Here is a 14,042-nt window from a genome sequence, read left to right on the forward strand (position 1 = left end):
AAATTTTGAGGAAACAAAAACACAACAATTGTTTAAAGCTTTGTTTTCAGGCTTGAAATTGGACTTAATTAAACTTGACAATCAAAACTGCACTTAACTTAAATTAGCTTAACAAAAATTGGTTTCGGTTTTATCGTCTATTTCAACACGATCTGTCCGAGCGACTTTTTCCTTTTTCATAAATCTTCGCAAATTTAAAGTATTATCGTTTTTAAAATTTCTGATACTTTTTATATAAATCGTACCTAGATCTTGAGGACTACAATATGTTTTTTTCTACTATGCGTAAACAAAAAGTAAAAATTCGACTCAACAAAAAAGAGGCAGCCTCGCACATTTATGTATATATATATATATATATATATATATATATATATATATATATATATATATATATGTATATATATATATATATATATATATATATATATATATATATATAACAAAATGCGGTAAAAAAATTAACACCACTTTTAACAAAATGCGGTAAAAAAATTGAGCTCTACCAGGATGCGGTGAAAAAAAATTTTCACCGCTAAAATTTTCACCGCAAATTTTACAAATAATCACCGCTAAATTCAACGGTTATCTTAAATTCACATGTAGTTGTTGACATGTAGGAGGTGATTGGTTTGAACCAGTGTACGGTAGTTTCTTTTTTGTAAGAAATCCTGTGAATGCGGTGAAAAAATTCTCACCGCTAAAAACCGCAAATCTTACAAAAATTCACCGCATTCAACGCTAAATGATGCGGGCGCTTTGCCGTGAAAAAAAAAGTTTTTTCTTCACCGTTATTCACCGCTAATCTTACATTTTCTTACCAAACCTCGAACCGTGAGTGTTTTGTACCCACAGAAAGACGACCACAGGTATTTCGAATATATCTTTTGAAAATTCATTAGAAAAAATGTTTCATGTATAATAATATTCACACAGAAAAATAGTATCTTGTAGGAATCTGGTAGATAAATAAATATCTTATGCGAGTACTGCAGAAAATGACGATATCTTGTCGGAATCTGCGACGAAAATTACTCAGGATTCTGGCAGAACTTCTGCCGGAGTATGCATCATCTTGAAAAAATCTGCTAGACTTCTACACGATAGCCATAGGTTTTCAATCGGGAAAGTTAAGCTTCCAGAAGATATTTTTTTTGCTATTGAAAAAGTTGAAACAAATATACGGCACGTTTAAGTGCTCCAAGTGGTAACATGTTTCATTTTCCGCACCTGCATTGTAACCCAATAATTTTGACTGAAAATTATCGTAACTATTTCAGCTGAATTAGCTTATACGTTGTATAGGGTCTTCTTGTTTCTGCGATTCTTCATATTTTTTATAATTGATTATTTACAATTACATGATAAAAAACTGCAAAATATTTTCAAAATGTTGGCTGCAAAATATTGCAACATGTTGGCTTTGAATCTTTTAAAATCTTATATGATGGGAGAAATTACATGGTGTAAGATCTGATAGTTTTTGTTGCACATTTATTGCACAAGACCCGACAGAAACCGTACAAGATCTGATAAGATGTCTGTCAAAGTCTGAGTCAAGCTACTCATAATTTGATAAATTTGATGCGATCTTAACATATATAAAATTATAGGATCTCTTGGGGAGAAGCATTAACGAAATCCTAATTGCATTGGTGCATAATTCTAATTTTCAGATGATCAATCTGTTCATTCTGCTCCTGATTTCATTCCTGGCACTCATGTCTCCCTACAGACTGCTGAATATGTGCTTGAGCATCATGCACAACCTGCTGGGCATTTACCCCTCAGGGTGGACTGGATACAGACTGGACATGGGTCTCTGGGCCTCTTCCACCGTCTTCGCTGCCAACAGTATTGTCAATCCCATCCTCTTCAATGTTCTCTCCTCGCGATTCAGGTAATAATTTATTCAAAGGAAACCGGTCAAAAAGAAGCATACTGGTCACAAAAGGGGCTGCGACCGCTTTTCCTGTAAAAAAATTGAGCCTTCTTATTTTGTTTTTAGGAAAAATTTCAACGCTTGAAACCACTGATTGCTCTGGTCACGCTTGAAACCACTGATTGTATAATTTTTTACCCGAACCAAAGTTATGGTATAGATAATGTACCTAGAAGTTTGGAACATTTTAGAAGAAAACATATTTCACAAGTACCTTTTAAAAGCAGTGCATTAAAGTTCCCTTAAAAGGTACTGAAAAATATTTTAAAAGGACATTTTAAATGTGTTTCGATAACCTTGTGAGATTTTAAATAGAAAGAGAAACTGATTAGAATGAAACATTATAGCTTGAGGGATTATCAACTACAAATTATTTTTAAACGTTATAGAGGAGCAAAAATAATCAACTACGAATGTTCTTTATTTATTGGGCAAAACAGTTCCCACTTCGTTCTCTAGGAAGAAGACAGTGATCACAAATAATCAAATGCAGTATTTCAGGATGAAACTTCATAAGTTCTTCGCATTGATTCTGAAGAAATTCAAGTGCATGAATGGAAGAGATGCACGAAGACTCAACACTGACACCAGCGTCAACAATAACAATAATAACAACATGAACAAATTGCAGAAAACACCTGCAGTACAAGGCTATCAAATTAGCTCGACAATCCACAGAATTGAAAATTGCTAAAAACTTAAAATTATTACAAATTGTGGAACTGTGAAAAATATTCACCCTCGTCGTTGATAATAACAACTGGACTAAAGCATATTTCTGTGAAATCTAAATGTAGATGAGCTATCGAAAAATTATAAATTCGCGCTGAAGTCGCATTTTATCAATATGCTCGCTCCTTCTTTAGTGCAACATAAGAAAGAACTAAGAGCGAGTGCTGGGAGGAGAGGGAGGGAGCTTTAAATATTGACATATTTTGAATGCTTATTAAGAACTTGTGATCAAAGCTGAACTGATTTACGAGTTTGTGTTTGATGTTTCATTGTTTGTAGATAGCAAAGATTTATAAAAATATCCGTTGTATGTTTTTATGTAGTTTTCGTATCAATTTCAAGTGCTGGGTTGACTATAGTTGTTTACAATTCTTTCGTGTGACTTATCAGAGATGGTGCTGGTATTGAAGTTGAAAAATTTGATCATTGAGTAACCGTATAAATCGTCATTTGAGTCTGATTAACTCAACTCTCACTTCTTTAATGTGAACCAAATTGATGATAAATATGATGATTATTTCAAAGTAATCAATTGTCAATCCACTGGGAACTTTCATTTTATGCCAAATTTTGTAGTAAAGCCAACCAAATTGATGTTTTATGTGACAATTCATTAAGTAATTAATTGTTATCTCCGTCAAAAGTTTTCCCACAACCCAGGCGTGGGGATTTGATGAAGGGCTTTTTTTATACACGGAGCAGCGCTGTAGTTAAAGTCTGCCAAAATTCTGCTCATCAATGAGCTAAACTCTGATCATAAGGCAGCCATCGGTTTAATTCGGTATTATTTTGCATAAATTAAACTATGATGCAAACAACTCATAGCAGTGCTCAAATGCAGTGCTGAAGACAGAAAAAGTTGTAGTTCGGAGGTCCTATTGAGAGGGCCTTTACGAAGCAAAATATAGAGGAAGTCAGTCGGGTACTATAATAATTCTCATAAAATGATTGCATTTAACAGTTCGAGTTTGAAGTCAAACTTTTGCAAAGACTTCATTGTAATGTTTACCTTTAGAAACGATTAAGTATAGAGAACATAAGTTAAAAGGAGCAAGTATGAAATATGACCGTGATCATAACCATTTCTTGTCTGGTTGAGCCCGCTTAAAAGCGGGAGAAGAACGGGCAAATACGAAAGACAAGCTGGAGCTAAAACATGGCTGAATGATGCCTGGATTAGTTGATCTGAAACTGGCCATCTCCACAATTGACGAGGGTAAAACGAACATAAAGAAAAGAGAGTTATTATTGCTAAACTATTCTTAATTTCTTTGGATGACGTTGAATATTTCTGCAGTGCGGAGGAAAATAATGCTTGAGCTCTCACCAGGAGGTGGCCCATGATTTTCAAATCGCCTCAGTTTTGTTGTCAGGTTTCTACAGGTGAATTTCGAGATCAGGAAATTATGTAGCAAAAACATAAATGTTCGCATAGAATATGCGTGGCAACGAATAATCCCACATTCCTACTTTACAGCAAATATTTTATTGAAAAAATTGCAAGGGCTAGGTTAATCGAAAATCGATAAAATTAGTGCGAGATTCGCAAGGGTGTTGGAGGAAATATTTTGCTCAACAATCTTCAAAAATACACAATATGGAACGGATCGGAATCTTTGGAGTTATCAAATGTGCCTAAAAGGCCTTATTGCAAAAATTATTCCGCTTTCTTTTCTTAATTTTTGTGACACATAGTAAAGCGCTTGAACTTCCTACAAAAAAGAAATGGACTTGTAAATATTTTGCCATGTACACTATAAACTGTCCTTCATCAATTCGCCGTGTCTTTGTTTTTTTTCTACTTTGACTGTCACTAGGCATTGAGCTGTTTCAAAGCGGCCTATAATTTTACATCCAAAAACTCAAGCGCTTTAAAGTTCACAAGCAATTGACGCCGTCGGTTATGCAATGCTTTTTTGTTCCAACCCCTCTTGAGGGGGGAGGAACTATATATTCAAATGGATTTTTTTGGTTCAGACAATTTTGGCCGATCGCTATATTCATCGTAGAGAGTTGAGACTGGTATCATTAGAACGCTTGTCCTGCGTAGAATATGGAATTTAAAAGATTTTTTGATTTTCGTCATTTACAGGGAGTTATTGAGGTTTAATTTTTTGAGAAAAGTAGAGTGAATTCCGTCGTTTTCATTCAAATTTTACGGAATTTTTGCCTAAAATTTTGACATTTTTGCTAAATTTTGTTAAAATTTCGAAAAAAAATTGTTGTTGATTTTAAGTCGTTGATCATCAAATTTGTTGTTGATTTTTAAAGACAAAAAAATTGTTATATAAAGTTTCTACCAAAAATTCTGGCTTAATATTTCAAAATTTAACCTTTTTCATAAAAAAAGCACAAAATAAGCTTCTTTAGTCCACTTTGATTAAATTTTCCGATCTTCGTAGACTCAAAAGGGGACCATTTCTACTTCAACTTCCGTTGAGAGTGCTCTTTAATTAAAATTTTGCCGTTTTTTTGCCATTTTTACTCCATGATTATCAAAAATGCAGTACTTATTTTAAATTTTTGAGCTGAAAAATTATCTGTACCTATAAAAATTGCAAAATTAAGTGTTCCTAACGGACGAAGAGCATTAGAAGGGATGGTTTTCGACCAATCATTAACTGTAACAATCCAAAAAAGTTCGGACTGTAATCAGTCGGTCTTTTTAAAAAAAATCGATTTTTTTTATTATTTAAAGAACAAAACATTTTAAACAAAAGCTCAGTCGTGATATATCAAATTGGCTTCCTAAGCGGATCCAAATCACTGCATCTAGTTTTGACGTTTAAAATTTAAAAGCTTATGATCGTTTTGCCTTTCAAAGAAATTAGAGTTTTAAAAAGTGGCTTATTGAACTTTGCGTTTTGGTCAACTTGTAGCTTGGTGTCAGCAAAGAAAGAATGATTCTTCTCTCTGCTGGTTTAATATTTAAAATATAATGTGGTTTTTGTTTTAAGTTATGGTTTTCTGGTTTTGATACTATCAGATTTCACATTTATTTTTAATTTTTAGATATTTGACAATTTTTCACGTTTTCTAGTTTTATCACATTATCACAATATTGACAGCTCACATATCACATTATTGGCGGTCAACAAAACCTAAGTAAACATATTGAAATCCTGAAAGATATAGATTATGGTTTTAACGGCTTCGATATTATTTTCGTGAAGAATTTGATTAAGTTTTTAAATTTTATCTTTAACTGTCGTTTTTACTTTGTCGTATTAGTCGTATGAAATTTCCTGTATGATGACTGGTTTTTTATTGGCTTTCCATGGACGAATAGATGAGCTGATATTGTGATAATAGTAGATAATTGATATTTCTCATGACTTTGAGAACAAAAACTCCTTTTAACTTCTCTATTTTGTTATTTTTATTGTCTATTTGTTACCTAATTTGTTATTTAGAGGGCAAATATGACATTATTTGTGTTCGAGGAAGTTCTCGAAAGGAATTTATGTCATAAAATGTAATGTTTTTAAAGAATTCGTTATGACTTTACTGTCTTCGACACTGGTTTTTCACAAAAAAAATTAAATTAGTTTTTGATTTTTGTCATATTTGACGTTCTTTTTGCAGACGTAGGACATATTGTGAATAAATGCAGGTCTCAAGGGCTTCCCTTGGATGAATAAACGAACTTTTTAATCGTTTATTATTGTAATTAAAGGTTTTCATTATTTGGGAAATAATTTTGGTCCAAGAAAAAAACAAAAGTATTACTTAGTTTGCCCATTTTTTTGTCTACTTGTTACCAAGTCTCATTATTGAGACGTCAGATTGGACATTATCGGTGCTCGAAGAAGGCGCAAGCGAACATATTTTGACGGCCAAAATATGGCTATACGGCTTCGACGGCGCTTTCTAGCAAGTTTTATTTGAATTTTTGTTTGTTGTCCTTTTGTTGTCCATTTTTAACTGCATAAAAATTGAATAGGGACAGGTCTTAATGGCCTTCCATAGAAGCTTTGTTAATCATAAACCTATGGGAAAAAGTAGCTGTTTTCTAATGCTTGTCAATACTTCTGAAATCAATTGTTTCTTAAAAAAAAACAAGTGAATTTTTTAACTTTACTGTTTTAGTTCTGTTTTGTCTAATTGTTACCAAGCCTTATTATGGACTGGTCCCAAATATTTTCTTGTGAATTACAAGTTTTTTGTTTAGTTTCAATTTTATCTGACGTTATGTTGACTTTAAATTAAAAATTTGATGTAATTAATGATTGTTGTTTTTTGGTTTTGCTGTTCGTCTTAACTCGCTTTCTTATTATTAGCATATCTGATCAATCTAGGGCATCAATTTTTACTCCACTGAGTTATTTGCTTTGGAGGCTATTTTTTCGTTCACACACTATTGTTTTTGAAAAATATTTGAGTTTCCGGGTTTTTCTATCTGTTCCTCATTCGGCAGACAATTATGCCAAAATTGTGGATGAGCGGGGTCGGAACTTTATGTGCGATCGCACATTACCGAGCCAACAAATGTGAACTCAAAGAAAACGATTGTAATTGCCATAAGCATTGCGTTAGAAAAGAGTGGTAGCTTCCACACCATCAGGTTATTAACGTTAAAAGCCCAACCCACCTTTGAAGGTACGCGCATTGATAATTTGTGCTATTATTTTTTACAACTCTTTCATATGATCAAAGTGAAGTTTACAGCCCCAGGACCTTTTTCAGAAAAGTTTAAAAGCTAACATGCCACCTTCGCATTGCTGTTTCCGCATGAATTCAAGGAATGCCACCTCAAGTTGATGCGTTGACGTGGGATTGGGACTTTCGTGCCGAGAGGATCCCTCAATAATTTTTGACGTACATCGGTACCGCAGGAATATAATCGAAAAATCAAAACTTTGAAGCGTACGTAATTCTGCAAAATACGCGAGGTAATGAGTTTTTTCCGGAGGCAAGGGACCTAAGAAAGTTTTTTCATAAATGACTCCATTTACTCAGTTGGATTTCATGAAAGAGTACCAAAATTCTCACACAATCGGTTGATAGAAATTAAAGTTAATTTCTGGCTGACTAAGTTCATCAGCAAAGTGGATAGTCTTCCTACGAAATTAAAAACAACAAATGTCACTCTATTCCAAAAGTTTTATGCCCGTCTCAATAGAATCTGTAAAGGACACCTTCAAGTCAGCCGAAGAGGAGCACTTGATAGTTTGAAGGATGCAAAAAAGGTTTGAGTTTGATATCTGAATAATCCAAATCGCCCTTTTGCTCCATTTGCTACAAGGAGACTCAACAAGGAGGCTCAGTAATGTGCGTTCGCACATAAGGTTCCGAGCCCGCATATCCAAAAGTTTGGCTTAATTGTCGACCAAATCAGGAAGCGATAGAAAACTTTCAAAAATTCTCACATATTGATCAACAATAATTAGTGTATGAATAAAAAAATTGCCTCTAAAACAAATCACTTATTAAAGTAAATAACACCGCATTAGAGGGCCAATGAGACTTGTGATTATAAAGACTACGGGACAAGACAAACAAAAAAATCAAATAACAACAACAAGCATTTACATCCAAAACTCAATGTCTTTTTTTAGAAAAAAAAACTAAATAGATAAAAAGTCAAAAAAGAGTTTCAAATAAAACCCAATTAAACAGACCAGCTTGTTTTTCGCTAGAAAAAATATGGGACCAGTCTTTGATGAGATTCGGTTACAAGCAGACAAAAAAGCACAAAAAGGACGAAGTTATGTCTTCTGGAAAAAAAAAAAATTTAAATGAAATCCATTAGATATCATATGAAACTTCACATGGATTTATTTTCATTCGTACTATAAATTAAAGACATTGAGACCTGTCAGTTTCCAGATTATGTCGTACGTCTACAAACTTAAACGATAAATTCAGACGAAAAGCAAAATTTTCGTTTAATTTTGCAATACATTTCCGTTTGAACGCAATAAAACAATTTCCGTTCAATTTTGCATCAAAGAATTAGATAGCAACTGAAATCACTGAGCAGGGTTTTTATCTTCTAAAAAGGTTTTGGGAACTGCCATTAATCATAATATGTCAAACTTCTACAAAAAGAAACGATAAATGGACAAAAAACAAAAACTAATTAATTATTTTGCAAAAAAAAACTGGATTTGAAGGCGTAAAACAATCAGCATTGCACTAAAAACCTTAGATTTAATCGTCTGTGCTTCTTTTAACCCCGAAATTTCGATAAGCAAGTTATTGTTCAGGAGACTAGATAACACGTAGAAAAAAAACAAGCAAGTTCAAATTTATAAAGTGTACCTTTCTATATCTTCTAAAACCTTTCTTACCGAAATCATGAAAACTTTCAGTTATCAAACGAAATCAGCATAATTTTCTTTCAAAGCAAGCCGCTTTGACCTCCAATTATGCATTGTTTCTCATTCGTCTACACAAAAAACGACAAAAAAGACGAAAATCAGGAAACAATTTATTCTTTTGCAAAAAACCGGTATCGAGGCCGGTAAAACAATAAGCGGTGCACCAAAGAATACCGCTTGTTTAATTCTCCCTTTCTTCGTCAACAACTTTTTTATAAACAGCCTGCTTTTATTGAGAGTAGGTAACAAGTAGGCAAAAAAAACAGCGAAAGGAGAAATTAGAAGAGGACATCTGTATACTTTTTTAAAACAATTGGATTCCCACTGGTGAAAAATAATAGCATTCAGCCGTATTCAGTATATAGTTTCCTCAGTTAATCCATAAAAAGACGCCAAGACATTTAATTATCCAGACTTTGTAAAACCGATACGACTACAACAAGAACGACAAACAACGACCAAAAACCAAAAAAAATTTATTAAATTCTTCTAGAAGTCAAAATTGAAGCAGTTAAAATAATAATCTATTCACCGATAAACCGATGTGTTCAATAATGACCTCCTCTAAAAAGCACAGAATATGGCACCAATGGCACCTGAACTATCAATAAAGTAACATGAGCGTAAAAAGAACCCGAATTATTGGAAAATGTCCACAAACAGTTATTTTTGCGTGAAAACTTGTAGTATCAAAGCAGAAAAACGATTATTTGAAAAATAACATAGCTCTAAGCGTTAAATTTTAATCAATTAAACCAATTTGACCAGAGAAGAATGTCGCAAAGTTCAATAAACCGTTTTTCATTTTAAAAATATGGATTTTTGAATGTCAAAAAGACCGTAAGTTTCCGACAAAAATCGAATTAGGTTTCCTTGGAACTCCCCAGGAAAGGAACCAGTTGGACCTTTCATTAACGCGTTTTGATATTTTTTTCAGTAATTAACGTAAAAAAGGTGGAAATGCGAACATTTAAAAAACACTGATCACAAGCTGTTTTTTTTGGACTTTAAGAAACAACGTTTCGACCAAAACTAGCTTGGCTACTGCCGTTCGTCTTCTGGGAACAATTCATTATCCCGAATAATATGGACATGAATTAATTGACAAAAATAAATATATCAAACATAAATGATGCGTTTTGCCTAATTAAAGAATTTAATTAGCGGACAAAATTTTAACAAATTGGACTACAAAAGCCTATTTCAAGCCATTTTTGTTTGAAAAAGATTGAAATTTGACAAATTTAGCAAAAACTTTAGCCAAATAATGAATAAAACTGTTAAAAAACACTCTTGTTTACGGAGGTTAAACAAACGATACTATTATTATCATTTTTAATTTTTTTCAAAGCAAAATTGCGAAAAATTAGCACACCAATAGTCAAAATGTGAACAGAAACAACGAAAATCTGTGAAATGTTCACAAAATCTTAAACCTGGATAACTGTGTCGAATAAACGAATTTCAGGAAAGTTCTTAGTTGTGTTTTTACTAAATTCTGTGATATTGTTTCTATCAATTTTTACAAATCTTAGCAAAATTGACAAAAGGTTTGTCAAAAATATGGAAAATGAGAACAAAACAACGGATTTCGGTTTACTATTCACAAAACTTTAAACCATTATAACTCTCTTTAAAGAGCAAAAATCAAAAAAATTTTTTAATTCCACATTCTACGACGGACAGGCTTTCTGACGATACTCGTCGCAACCCTCTACGATCAATATATCGATCGTGGAAAATTGTCTGAACGAAGAAAAACCCGTTTGATTATATAGTTCATCCTCCACTAAAGTGGTTCGGAACAATTATTGCAAGTAGATTTGATATCAACATGGAGATAACCTAGTTCCACCTGAATTTCCTTCGTGTACACCCTAGTGATCGATGAATAGAAAAACTTGCAACAATTTTGCGAGTTTTCTTGTAAGAGAATGCATACGAATTCCATCTTCTTGCATGATTCTTTCAAATTTTTGGATTCACTTGCAAGATTTTTACACCATTTTCAATTCGCTTGAAAGAAACTTGCTTGGTGATGGGTGACAGGTCGAGCTCAATTATGATGGTTAGATTAATTAGCTGATATTGTGTCGGTAAATTTTCTCAAGTCAAATTAAAAAACAACTTTTTGTGACATTTCCAGTATGATTTGTGTTTTTTGTCCTTCCTCCTTCCGGGCTTGGAGATACATAAAAGAGCTATAGGAGAAATGGTTGCGTAATTTTCTTGAAAAAGAAAACTGGAGCTCAGCTGAAACAAAAAAATGAGAATTAGAATTTCACTTGTATCTATTGTTATGTACAAATTTGCTCAATATATACAGAGATCTTTTTAAATTCGACTTTTTGGTTTAAGATCTCAAGTAAGTTTTTTAAACTTCACAATTCATCTTTTAATTTTGTATTTATTTCAGTTTTTGTTGTTGCAAGAGGGCATTGAAGTCAGCTCGTATTTCGTATGAATGATTTATGCGCCAATTTGCCGGAATCTCCTCCACCATTGTCCTGAAACATTCAATAATAATTTCGATTTAAAGAATGATTGCAGAACTGTTGGTATCGAGTAAAAAACCACCAGAGAAACACCGGGTCGAGGTTTTTGGGTAAATTTTTGTAAGAAATGCGGTGACTGCGGTGAATGCTGTGGAAATAAATATTTCACCGCATTTCACCGCATTTCCTACAAAAATTCACCAAATTTCTTACAAACATTCACCGAATGGAATTTTGTGGCAAATTAATGTAAGAAATGCGGTGAAAGCGGTGAATGCGGTGAAAAAAAATAATTCACCGCATTTCACCGGATTTCTTACAAACATTCACCGAATGGAATTTTGTGGCAAATTAATGTAAGAAATGCGGTGAAAGCGGTGAATGCGGTGAAAATAAATAATTCACCGAGATTCACGGCATTCACCGAAAAAAGATGTAGGTAAAACTCGGTGAAAATTATTTTTCTCACCGCATTTCACCGCATTTCTTACGAAAATTAATCGACAAACCTCGACCCGGAACCTTGTACTATTGATGTCCACCCATTTAACAACTGAACAATTTTAACATACATATCTGGCAGATTGCCAGAAAATAGCCACAATAGCTTCGTAGATCTGCAGTCTAAAAAAACAGTAAGAAAGACAGACCTAAAAAATTCGTCTTTTCATTGAAGGCTGATATGTTATATTTTGATCAAAAATCGGTATAAGTTTTTGCTGCCTCTATTAGCTGCTCTCAAAAAACCCTCATTTAGAGTGACACACACTCATTTAAAATTATCTCTTTGAATTAAAGTAAATAAAAGTCGATTTCAAAGTGAGGAAGTCGTTTTTGAGAGTGAGGTAAGTCAAGTGTGACCAAAAATTTAATCACACCAATGAACAAAAAAGCTCGCTCCACTAAGAGCACAAAATGACGTCACGCACGCACTTCAGTCAAAATTGCTTGAACGAATGAACAAAAAGCAGATTTGAAGTGGTTGTGACGTCATATGGTCGTAACAAAAATCGCGACGACGAAATAAAAAAAACATAGCAAGACAAGTCCTGACGTAATATTCAAAGAATTTTCATTGACTAAACAAAAACGTAGACCTAAAATGGATTATGAGTGAATCGGGAAAACCATTTCGAAAAAAATCAGATCAAATAAACATAAAAAAAACAGAAAATCAGTGTCAAAATGCCGCTAGCGGGAACAAAAAACCGCTAGCGAGAACAAAACAACCGCTATCGAGAAACGTAAATTTGATTCTAACAAAAAATTAGTCCTAAAATGATCTATGAACGGATTGGGAAAACTATTTAGAAAAAAATCCGATCCAAAAAACTGTAAATACAATAAAAACCGAAGTGAAATTGCCTCATGTGAACAAAAAACCACTCGCGAGAAAGCGAATTTTTGTTCAAACACAGTTTTCTCACTCTACGTTAAAATTGGAGCCAAAAAATTCACGCCGCAAAACCACTCGCTTTCTCGCTCCATTTCCTGTTTCGGCGTGAACAATAACACTACTCCAATTTGACTTCAAAAATCATGAAAATGAGTGAACAGATTTAAAAAAAAAACATAGCCGGAAGAATTCCGGAAACAACTCGAAGGAGAAAGTTGCCCAAACAGATGACTGAACAATTATAACAGCTATTGTGAACCCTGAATCTCCACAAATGCCATGAAAAAATTAAGGAAGAATAGAAACGGCTTTCAAAAACCAAAAACAAATTGAACAAAAAACTAGAAAAACTCAATGACTTTTTTTAAAAGTACATGGAAATATAAAGCCGAAAAAAATATTGCAATTAGAGCAATGAAAAACTCACAAAACATTGAGCAAAACTTAACAGGCTAAAAAACTTGTCCAATATTTAAAAAAAAAGAAAAAATGCAAAAAAAAATAAGAAAAATGGTTTAAAATTTCTCAATTTTTCTAAGAAAAAATTATTTATACCAAGAACACTTTAGCCAATTGGTATCTGAATAGTCCTTAAGCAACAGGCTTCTTTTCAAATCCCACTTAAAGCATTAAAACAAAAAAATCAGGCAAAAAACATTAAATTTCGTCTAAAAATCGGCAAAACTGATCAAAAACCTCCAAATTAGCATTAAACTCAAATTAAATACTTGAAACCTTCAATTCCTATCAAAACAAACCTAAAACTAATACAATATCATAATCAAACCTGATAACCATCAAAAGTTGCAAAAAAACTGCTTTTAAAAGCCGCACGTGAACAAAAAAATTTCGCTCGCTTAAGGAACATTTTTTCACACATCAATTTCTCGCTCTCTCAAAAACAGCGGTATGAACAAAAACCACTCTCTTTTCGCTCCGCTCTTAATTTCTGTTTAGCTTCAAAATCACTCAAAATTTTTTCACGCGTTTCACTTCCCGCTTCAAAAATCACTCCAATAAAATTGATTAATAAAAGGGCTTCTCCAATACTCTTCGAGTCGTAATAAAAAAACAGCGCCCCAATACAATTCAAATTCTTTAAATTGTAAAAAAACCAAGAGAAGGCCAATAATAGCCCCAGCTATCGCTGCGCG

The 14,042-nt window shown here is 33.2% G+C and overlaps 2 protein-coding genes across 3 annotated transcripts in view; one reads left to right on the top strand and one right to left on the bottom strand.

Annotated features, from left to right (window-relative positions):
- Positions 1–2,817, top strand: part of LOC142342186 (thyrotropin-releasing hormone receptor-like) — a 62,922-nt gene extending 60,105 nt beyond the window's left edge. For both annotated transcript variants that reach the window (XM_075393412.1, XM_075393411.1), the window contains 2 exons: positions 1,677–1,900; positions 2,444–2,817. In XM_075393412.1, the coding sequence (XP_075249527.1) occupies positions 1,677–1,900; positions 2,444–2,636 (417 nt within the window). In that variant the 3' untranslated portion in view covers positions 2,637–2,817. The remainder of the gene's footprint in view (positions 1–1,676; positions 1,901–2,443) is intronic.
- An 8,434-nt stretch (positions 2,818–11,251) lies between these two features.
- Positions 11,252–14,042, bottom strand: part of LOC142342999 (uncharacterized) — a 76,712-nt gene continuing 73,921 nt past the window's right edge. Inside the window, exon 24 of the mRNA XM_075394681.1 lies at positions 11,252–11,504. Coding sequence (XP_075250796.1) covers positions 11,405–11,504 — 100 coding nt within the window. The 3' untranslated portion in view covers positions 11,252–11,404. The remainder of the gene's footprint in view (positions 11,505–14,042) is intronic.

This window comes from Convolutriloba macropyga, chromosome 7, assembly GCF_964194025.1.
Source record: "Convolutriloba macropyga chromosome 7, txConMacr16.3, whole genome shotgun sequence".
Lineage (NCBI taxonomy): Eukaryota > Metazoa > Xenacoelomorpha > Acoela > Convolutidae > Convolutriloba > Convolutriloba macropyga.